The following is an 11066-nucleotide window of genomic DNA, read 5'->3' on the forward strand; positions in this document are numbered from 1 at the left end:
TCATTTGTAACCTGCTTACATATCATGTTCCAGTACAGAACCAACATGCGTCTTTTTAAAGTACATCTTCGGACATTAGGAGGGGTGTACTGCTCTTTTTAGAAGACGGCAAATCGAAAAGCCTATAGCGGTAATCAGCATTCATGGGAATAACGAAAACATGTACAGACAATAGTAAAAGAAGTGATACTCAATTGATTTGTTGAGTCAACCGCGCAGAATTAAATGTGCGAATTGCTAGTTTTTCAATTAGAAATGAACATAATAATATTAAGAAATGCTTGATGTTATTGATTACTCACATTTTAATTCTGCTTATTTCATTTGGACAAGAAATGAAAATGATTCATAATCGTTTGAAAAACTCATTTAAAAAGTATTTAAGTTGAATGAAATGTTAGTTTAATCTGACATGTCTCCAATTAATAACAATATAATTTTTTTCTCATACCCTGTCTTTGTCTTGCTTTTTTCGATTCTAACATACGTATTCTGCTGTAGTTATCACCGACATCCATTTTGTCATCTTTCAGTGTGTGCCCATATATTCGAAATCAGTTCACATAAAAGAACAAGAAATATCTTTAAAAATGATAGTCGGCGAATTGTGATAAGGAAAGAAGTTTATGAATTTTTTTATCTAACATTCATCTTTCATCTAACATTTTTCAAACTGCAAAACTAAACACCGCACTTTAACAATTTAAATGGTTCTCTTTTAATTTTTCGCAAAGGTTTCGTAGGGTTGCAATTTTGTTTCGTTTATCCTTAGACGAATAATTACAGCAGTAGTTTGATGAAGATTCATGAAGCGGTTCATGAGAAGAGGTCATTAAACGTGTTTATATTTTTAGCTAAATTGGTCCCTATCCCCATTTGTAACAAAATAGCAGGAGACCTTACGATATTGTTACACATCGAGTTTGATAAAAATCCATTACATTTTAGTGGTTAATGCGAAACCACTATAGCTATAACTTTTAGCTATAGTGGTCCCTAATAGGGCCCAAGTTCCTACATAAATAAATTTGGAAGAGGACCTTATAATGATGCTCCAGACCAAGTATGACAAAGATCCACCAAGCTGTTCATGAGACGCTGTATAAAGGCATTTCTAGTTTTAGCTCTAGCAGCCCCTAAAAGGGGTCAAATGTCCCAGCTGAACAAAGTTGGCTGCGTGCCTAATAAAGATGCTACAAATCAAGTTTGATTAGAATACATGAGAAAAAATCAATTAAAGGATTTTTTTATTTATTATTTTTATTTATTTCTAAAATAGGCCAACTGATCCCGCTTTAACAAATGCATATTCGCTATTCGTGAATCTTTGGACAATGACGTCACACCTATAAAAAAGTGAAGGTCAAGCAAAACATATAATTGTAATTATTTCAATATTTCTGTTTCATAAGCAAAGTTTGACCGTAGTCATATCACAGAGATAACTGTATGCAACTTACCTTCATTTCAGTGTAATGAGATTCAGTCATTATATAGCATATATATAATGAAACAGATTTCAGCTGAGTTCAATATTTGCATACCATACTAAAGAAAAATATTCATATATAATAAATCAGTTAAATAATTTATAACAAATATATCAAAGCAAACAAGTACTCATTTTAATATGCAATCTGAATAAGTCATAAAAGCAAGAAACCTTTTCATCTACAGACGACAATTGTAACAAGGAAATTTTTTAAAAAGCACTTATCATTTTGAGATATATCAATATTCTTGCTAAATGTACTGAGCCAAAGTTAACTTTAAAACTGTGAACAGCGTCGTTAAGAATAAACGCTTTGTCTACATTTCACTCAGCGTAGCACAATCAACAGAGTGAAAGAAATTGACACTCTCGTCCAATCAGGCAGAGTGTTGCATAAATCTTCCATTTTGATAAATTATCTATAATGCGTTATCAAGTAGTTTGATTTGCAAACTGAAGTCACGTGGCATAGGTAACGAAAACGAATTTAGACGGCGTCGCCGAAAAATAGGCGATTTGTATACTACACATGCATATACGGGAAATGTCTGATAAATGTATCTTTTAGAACTACTGGTCCGTGAATTCCCCGAATACGAAAACCAAATTCAGTCTAAATGTGACACAAATATGGAATTTGTATACTCTGCATATCTTGCATAAACGGGGAAAAACCTGGCCCGTATATCAAAAACTACAGGTTCGTATATCCCCGTATATCAGATGCAAATACATTCCGTATATGACACAAGTACGGGATCCGTATATTGCGTATACCATGCATATACGGGACTAGTCCGTAGCCCGTATAGTAAAAAATACAGTTTCGTATTTTCCCCGTATATGACACAAGTACGGGATCCGTATATTGCGTATACCATGCATATACGGGACTAGTCCGTAGCCCGTATATCAAAAAGTACAGTTTCGTATATGCCCCGTATATGACAAAAGTACGGGATCCGTATACTTAGTATATCATGCGTATACGGAAAAAATCCGAAGCCCGTATATTAGAAAATACAAGTCCGTATATGCCCCGTAGATTAGATGCAATCACAGTCCGTATATGACAAAAATACGGGATCCGTATACTACGTATATTCGGAATACACAGGCTCGTATACGTGTTCCGTATATTCTAAAATACGGAAAGTATACGGGTAAAAAGTCTCAAGACCCTTCGAATACATGGAAATGAAACTTATGTTAAAGCAGGACACGAATAAACACCATTTCCAGGGATTTTTTTTAAAGTTCGTATATTGCATATATACGGGAAATATACATTTATGTATATTCGGCGTATACGGGATCCCGTTTATGCATGACAAATATACGGACTTCCCGTATACTAGATGTTCCGAATACGGGATCGTATATTAGGTCCGTATATTTGTAATATACATCCCGTATACTCCCGTATTTTCGAAATATACAGGACCGTACACTCCCGTATATTGACCTTTTTTTCGCAGTGTTGGCCGATGTCAACATATAATATGATGATTGCTCATTTGATAGTAATATGTATTATTGATAGACTAACAATAAGTGTAAAGTTATCATCTCCGCCGTTTCTTTTGTATCATTCCACTAAAATGTTAGAAATGTCTTAGTACCTACAATATACAAACAATTACATCCACATTAGATGTCATGTGTGGCTTTGCCGCAGTAATGAGGTCATCTTTTCATTTTCAGGTGGATAAAAGGCAAAGTCTGTATAATGAAGTGAATTGATAAAGTGTATGCGAGATCGTCAGCAAGATTACTCCGTATGTTAGCTTCATAATAACTGTTGATAGAAAAACTGTTAGAATTCTGAGACCTCCAATGTGAAATAATAATAATAAGCGTACAGCCAAGGTTGCATGGAGATTGAAAACTGCTAAAGCCGCCAGTGCAAGCTTCCGGACAATCAAAACACATTTTTAGCCCGGAAGTTTGCCGCTTTTGACTAGTTGAAGCACACGTAGTTCTGATGTACTTGTAATTCACTTTTATATTGATGTGAATTTCATTAAAGTATGTAAAATATGTAGCTGCTAAGGTCGCAGTAAAAGCTTTAAAACAGTCAAGGTAATCGGGAGAGATGGCATTAAATTACACTGAACAGCTTAATATAACCACTGATAAGGCAATAGTGTCAATCAAGGATGGACAAATATTTGATGATGTTGAAAAAGCCGCTTGGAAAATTTACATTTTGCCGTTTATATTAACGTTTCTATACGCAATGCTGGGCTTTATTGGAAACTCTACAGTGATATATATTTACTGGAAAAGGTGGAAGAAAAATAGAACTCGTGTATTTATTTTGACTTTAGGTGTCCTTGATTGGTTAAACTGCGTATTCAATATGCCATTTGAAATAGCAGTTTTATGGCACCCGATTTCATTCGATATGCATTACTTATGTAAAATATCGCGAGGCTGTACTTACTTCTTAAACAACACAGGCTCACTGGTTCGCGTGTCTATTGCGATAGAACGCTTTATCGTGGTATATTATCCACTGAAGAGTAGACAACTTACGCCAACATTCGCGAAAGGCATGTGTTTACTTGCATTCATTGTTAGTTTAATATTTTCATGGCCGTCCTTTGTTTTCTACGGAAGTCACACAATAACCATTCCGGTTGCAAACAGCGTCAATGTCATAGGGAAGACATGTTTAATTGCTGATGAACATGAGATTAGAACTGGACTGCTCCTGATGTTTACCACGGTATTGTTTAGTTTGTTTGTTCTGACATTTGTAGTGCTGATTGTACTGTATATCGCAATAGGGAGAACAATCTACATTGCTTCATGCTCTGACATAACGTCGGATGTTGAGGAAGATATTACTGGTTTATTTAGTACATGTAAAAGCATAGTATCTGCCATAACAGGAGTCAGAAGACCTAAAGACATGGAAAAGAATTCAGTCAGCAAACATACACAGAGCTTAAATGGTAATAAGAGAATGTTGAATTTCTTTAAAACCCAAAATAATCCATTACTTTGTGTAAATGAGACTGCCGAAGTTGAAGAATCGACAGTAATCACGGATACAAATGAAAAGTTATCATCACTGCAGTACAAACGAAACAGTCGAAAGTTTTCGACTGTGAAAAGAAAAGCAACCAGAAAAAATACTGTGATGATGATGATGGTTACCATAGCATTCATGCTATCATACACGCCATTTTTATGTATTCTCATAATACGTTACTCGAACCCTAAGTACTACTTTGGACTGAGTAATCCAGGGAAAATTGCCTATCATGTCTTTTTGAGAACTTATTTCATAAACAGTATGATCAATCCTTTTATTTATGGATTCATGAACCTTCATTTCCGGAAAATGGTGAAACAGTTATTTTCAAAAGTATTTTGCAGTGAATGTTGTGGTAGGGACTCAGGGTTTGCTGTGTAACTATCGCGTGGATGTATAACAGTCTTAATAATATTTCATTTTTATCATTTGAACCTACCATAAGCAACATTTTTTTAAAAAAAATTTAAAGTGTAGATCATTTTGTGCATACCATCTTTCTTTAATCTTAAAGATACTCATATTGCAAGATTTGTTCTGGAATCGTATGCATTGTTCCACAGGCAAGACCTTGTATAAATATTAGGCCAATAAAATTTTTGAAGAAATATGTTTTAAACCATATGAAAAAAACTACATACGTTTATTGTTGCTATGCATTAAACCAGCCTTGATATAGAGTAATGTTTTAAACAAAGTTTTACACCAATGCTTTCGGAGTTCTAAACCACTGGGCAACGGTGGAGTTTTCGAAGCAGATTAAGTAATTCTGATTTTGAACTTGACTCCTCTGATATTTTATTTATTTTTCATATTTTTAAGTTTTAATCATAAATGTACAAACCTAATAGTAATCAAAATTCAGACTGAATCAGAATCAAATTCGCTGGCTTTATCGGTAGCACTTTCATTACTGAGGTGTATAACAATCTGATCAATTTGGTCATCAAACAACAATTCAGTTTGGCGATAGTTCTTCTCGGTTGCCAAAACATGCCTCACAGCATTTTCCTAATCTGTAACTCCAATTTCTGCCAGTGTATTGTGTGAGAGTGTTTGGACATCAGTGAGTTTGAATGCCAAGTTTCTTTAACCGACCTTTTCCTTCAGTTGTGCCCAAATTAGTTCAATGTGATTAAACTCGCAGTGGTATGGTGGTACACGTAGCAATTCATGTCCCCCTTCTTTAATAACTGAATAAATCCTGTAAACGTTTTGTCTAGGTTTGTAAATACAAATCAGATTAGTGTACTGGAAAGTTTTAACAAATGTAAGGATACATATTTTGATACTGCACTGATTACAAACTAATTCCATAAAAATATACACGGCTACGCTAATTACCCCTTATTTCTACAATGAAATAATTGATTTTTGTATTTTGTATTTGCTGGTTATATTGTACATAGATGAGACTGAAATAAATAAATAAATAAATATTCATTCACATTTTAACTGTATAATCAACTTTAAAACAAGATTTTTGTTTGGACCTCTCATTTACAATTATATCAATAATTATCACCTGAACTGAGTGCATCCATGAGTGGAAAATATTGAAGGTAAAATGCTGTAGGGTTTTATTATATACTTTTTAGTCAGCTTAACATAAAAATATAATTATAGCATTCTCTTTCACTCGCGAATTTTAGGATCTGTTTTTGAAGTTACTAAATGACAAAAGAAAGTTTAGTATAGGCTCTTTCAAAGACTCGAAAGTAGACTAAACTTACACTATCCTCTATTGAATTTATGTAGCTGTTGAGATTTTTGGTATGTACTATAATTGGAGAAATCACAAGACTAATGAAAAAATGAAAACAAAAGATTTGTCTATTTTGCTTCAGATATTTCAAGGTCATTTTTGAGTACATGTACCAACTATAAATTCTACTTTCACATGGGGAGAAGGAAAACATAAGTAAATTGGTGCACTTGGCTAGCACTTAACATCGAAAACAACCTGAAAGGACAAATCTGATATTTTTGGTACTGTGTCTATGCGTTGTCGATTTTTTGTTTTTTCCTAAATCTGATACAGGACCACGAATTGTTCCTGACATCTGCGTCTCAGATGTTTCGAAACAAAAGGCAATACGTATTACACAACATATGACGACCATTATATACCAGAAATATACCTGTCATACTAAATGTCTTCACGATTTAGGAAACTGATACGCTGGCTTCCTAATACAGTTTTTTATAACACTTTTGAAATGGATGATACATTTTATGAATAGTATTTTACCCTATAAGTCTTTAAATATTTCCTATTTTTCGCTGCTTATTTCATTGCGTCTTTTCCTGTTGGACTTTTTTTCTTGCTCTTATATGTATATATCTTTATTTAAATAATCTAAAAAGCAGTTGTGGTTAATATTTGACTCCATAAACCTTTGTATGTTCATAAGTTATTCTGTAATTGTGTGTCGAAGAGAGTGCTATTAAAATGTAGGAAACTGCTACTATTACTACCACTTATAATAATCATAACTATTATTACAATAATAAAGTTAATTACTGTGCGAAGTTAACGGGAACAGTTACTTTAATGCCACTTTGCATATGACAGTGTATAACTGTTAAGTCAATATAATATTGGTCTTAACGTTGATTCGGAAAGTATAGCGTACAAAGTATAGCAGTGTTATCTCAGTTATCATATTGCAATGTAAAACAACACTCCTGGGAGGTATACTTTATATTTTCCTAACATATGTAAGGAATAGATTAATATTATCTGAAAACATTGCTCAATGAAACACACTATATTGGTGATAAAATGACAGCACGCGTACAATTTCAACAAAGCAATGCTCGCAATGTGCTGCCATATTTACACCAATAGATTTATGGGGTTTTAAGATTAATTAACTTTCCGCTTATCCATTGTACACCGTCATTGCGACTGTTATTTGTATATGATCAGAATACATGACGTATGACAGAAAATTAATGATCCCATACTGGACTAAAACATATATTCAGAAATACATGTATAGTGGAATTAATCGAAATATCTACACAAGAAACTATTAAAATAGAGTGCTATCCAAGATTTATTCAAATAAAAAACCGTTATTTTAGCAATGCTAAAGGAAAAGTTAGTCTTAATTGCACCAAGTCGAGCATTATATAAACACTACATTCCTGACAAAAAAAATCAGGATGCATTAAAACAGCAGCATGAAATGTTAAATCAAGTTGTACATTGTACGAACGTACATAGTTACTTTAATTGAGATATGAAATAAAATTACATTGTATGTTTTTGTAAATTGCACGAGAGTTATCAACACAGATTTAATCGATCTTAAAATATGCCTGGTTAAATGTCGTTCTGTTGAGTCCGAGATACAATATTGAGGGTGGAAATCACAATGTGTCGTGTTATGTTGTGTGCTGATTATATTTTCTTCAGTCAAGTCAATGTATTGTTGGGTGCTATAGTCGTTATGTTCAGTTGTTCAAAGAAACAGGCAGGTGGTAACACAATTATTTTCAGTTAAAAAGATGCAATGTGGGGTGTTACATTATAGTAGAATGCTGCTGTTTGGTGCTAATTTCATTATGTTCAATTTTAAGAATAAGGTAACAGTTGAGCGGTACTATCATTAACTATTACCGGTACTATCATTATGTTTAGCTGAGAAAGTGTACTATTGAGTAGTACTCACAAAACTTTCAGCTGCAATGATATGCTCTTGGGTGTTATATATATATAAATAAATTATTATGTTGAGTTGTGAAAAAGAACTGTTAAATGGTACTATCATTATGTTGTGTGCCTATTATATTTTCTTCGGTCAAGTCAATGTATTGTTCGGTGTAAAGGTCGTTATATTCATTTCTTAAAAGAAACAGGCATGTGGTAAGAAAATTATGTTCAGTTAAAATGACGTGTTGTTGGGTGTTACAGTTATTATGTTCAGTTATAATAATAAGCTGTTTTGTGCTCTACTCATTATGCTCAACTATGAAAATAAACAGTTGAGTGATACTATCATTATGTCTAGCTGAGGCAGAGTATTATTGAGTGGTACTTACATTATCTTCAGCTGCAATACGCTGTTGGGTGTTATATCAATTCTGTTCAGTCGTTATTTGGTACTATCATTATTGTAAGATAACTTAATATGCTGCTGTGTACTGTAGCCATTATGTTCAGCCGTGAACACTAACTGTTGTCTGATACCGTCATTATGTTCAGTTCAGGTGATGTACTGTTCAGTGCAAAGGTCCTTATGCTAAATTAAAATAGTATGCTATTCGGCTCTTAAGTCATTAATCGCAGTAGCACTAATTGTGTTCAGTCAAAAAGTATGCTGTGTGGTACTACTGACATTGTGTCCAGTCCAGTAAACGTACTAGTGAGTGTTGACATCATAGAGTTCAGTTATAATAATGCGTTGTTAAGTCGTGCTGTTTTACGTTCTGGTACAGTAATGTGCTCTTGGGTGGTTAAGCCGTCGTGTTTACTCGTAATCATGAATTGCTGAGTGATAACATCATTTTAATCAGTTGCGATAGTGTGTTGTTTGGCAGTAATGCTATTTATCTGAAGAAGCTTTCGTGTGTACGGGCCCTCCGTAAGGATTTTAATTTACCCAACATACAAAACTTTTTCACCTATATAAAAACAGTTCGGCAACAAATGGAGGTTTTAAATGAGGTCGTAGAAATTTAGCGGTGTGCCGTAACCATGGAAACGGCCGCTGAAGCTGGTAATCGCGGAAACTAAAAAAATTCCTTTTGTCATATTTCAAAAAGTAATGGTATTAGAAACTTGATTTTTTTCATATTTTGATTAAGTTATGAATACCTATTGTTTGCAGTGATTATATTCTAAATATCTTATTAAATTTCTTAATTGTCGTCAGCACGTGCAATTTTAGTTATTAGCACGTGCATTCAGTTGTGAACCAATAAGGTGCCTCTTTTAATCAGAAAATGTTTTCTAGACTTAATTACAACTATGGCTAATTTTTGGCTTTAAAATTTTATATAATACGCATGCAATTAAAATTCTAAAAAAAATGCTACGTCAGTTTAACACCATTTCATATATTAATGCAGCGGATTGCATGCCATATACATTATTCATTCGCTTCCTTTTTCAATACACATGGACAATGAAGTTAGGGAATAACTCGTTGAATCTCGGCTTGGAATATTTAACATATATAATATGAAAAAAAAAATGTTCATCAAATTATTTGTTGGAAAACATGTGAATAAATTACGTTTTTTTTTCGTTTTTTTTTGTGACATTGTTACCTGTCAGTATTGTATAGATACGCTTAACATATAATGCATGCATAAAATTGTTCTCATTTTCGTTGATATTTTTACTATTACTGTTACGAATTAAAGTATTTTAGATTTCATACTTCTATCACTTTAATAATTAATCATATTACCGGACTTCTCTCCATAATTTAGCAGTACAATAATGGGTACAATAACTAGGCCTAGAGTAAAGACTTTCAGCGTGTGTAGAACGGTTCTACCAAAGTGATGCTAATGTACATGTTTATATGGAAACCTGGTGCGTCATGTTATTTGTCAATTGCTAAATATCAGATAACAATGCTAAATGCCAAATTCCTTATGCAAAATGTTTTGAAAACGAAATGACATTTATTAAGTACTATGGAAGGCTATGGAAAGCCGGTGTGCCATGCTAATTGCCAAATGCTAAATGAAAAAAAGTTATTGCAAAATGCTATTTGCTATATGCTTAATGTCAAATATTGCCTGTGAAATGGTACAGTTGTAATTGTCAAACAATAAATGATATAATTGTTAATTGCAAATACGAAACAATAAATGCCAAATGCGTATTGCTAAGTAAGTTTCGATCATGTCATCTCATAACCCTCAGAACATGCTATTGCTTCAAATCAGGCGGATAGAACTTCATATGTTTTCACGTGATTAAAAGTAACAGTCATAAGTGTAAGGGATACAGATTATTAACTCACAAAGTTAATGCATTTGACGAGTAGCATTTGCCATTTGGCAATAATTATAGGCATTTAGTACAAAGGATATGGCATATGGCATTTGATATGTTTTGAAGGCCGGTGCGCCATGAATATAGCCAAATATTAAATGACAATTATTTAAAGCAAAATGCCAATAACTTAATGCTAAACACCAAATACTTAATGCTAAATGCCAATCACTTAATGCAAAATGCCAAATACATTATATAAAATGCAACATACCAAATGCGATATGCATATGGAAGGTCAATGCGCAATGGTAACTGCAAAATTGTTAATGCAAAATGAAAAATGCTATTTACGAACTGCTTAACTTCAAATATTGGTTTTCGAACGGTAATTGTCAATGATAAATGCTTTTTGTTAAAACAATAAATGTCAAAATGCTCATTGCTAAGTTTCCATTGAAATAAAGAGCTGAATATATCAGTTATATAATTATTGCCCTTCGTTACATAACTTTTTCTCTGTTACATATCTTAGTCTATTATATAATAAACATTTTACAGCAAAATGTTTC

At 33.1% G+C, this 11066-nt stretch overlaps 1 protein-coding gene across 1 annotated transcript; it reads left to right on the forward strand.

Moving 5' to 3' along the window:
- The first annotated feature begins 3116 nt into the window (after positions 1-3116).
- Positions 3117-6015, forward strand: LOC128549713 (uncharacterized). Its single transcript, XM_053527107.1, has one exon. It carries the CDS (start codon positions 3588-3590, stop codon positions 4914-4916), a length of 1329 nt encoding a protein of 442 aa, XP_053383082.1. The 5' UTR covers positions 3117-3587; the 3' UTR covers positions 4917-6015.
- The last annotated feature ends 5051 nt before the right edge of the window (positions 6016-11066 follow it).

This window comes from Mercenaria mercenaria, chromosome 16 (genome assembly GCF_021730395.1).
Source record: "Mercenaria mercenaria strain notata chromosome 16, MADL_Memer_1, whole genome shotgun sequence".
NCBI classification, from domain to species: Eukaryota; Metazoa; Mollusca; class Bivalvia; order Venerida; family Veneridae; genus Mercenaria; species Mercenaria mercenaria.

What these genes read in the sequence shown, in the direction of transcription:
- LOC128549713 (XM_053527107.1), top strand. Translation starts at nt 3,588, where the DNA reads ATGGCATTAAATTACACTGAACAGCTTAATATAACCACTGATAAGGCA.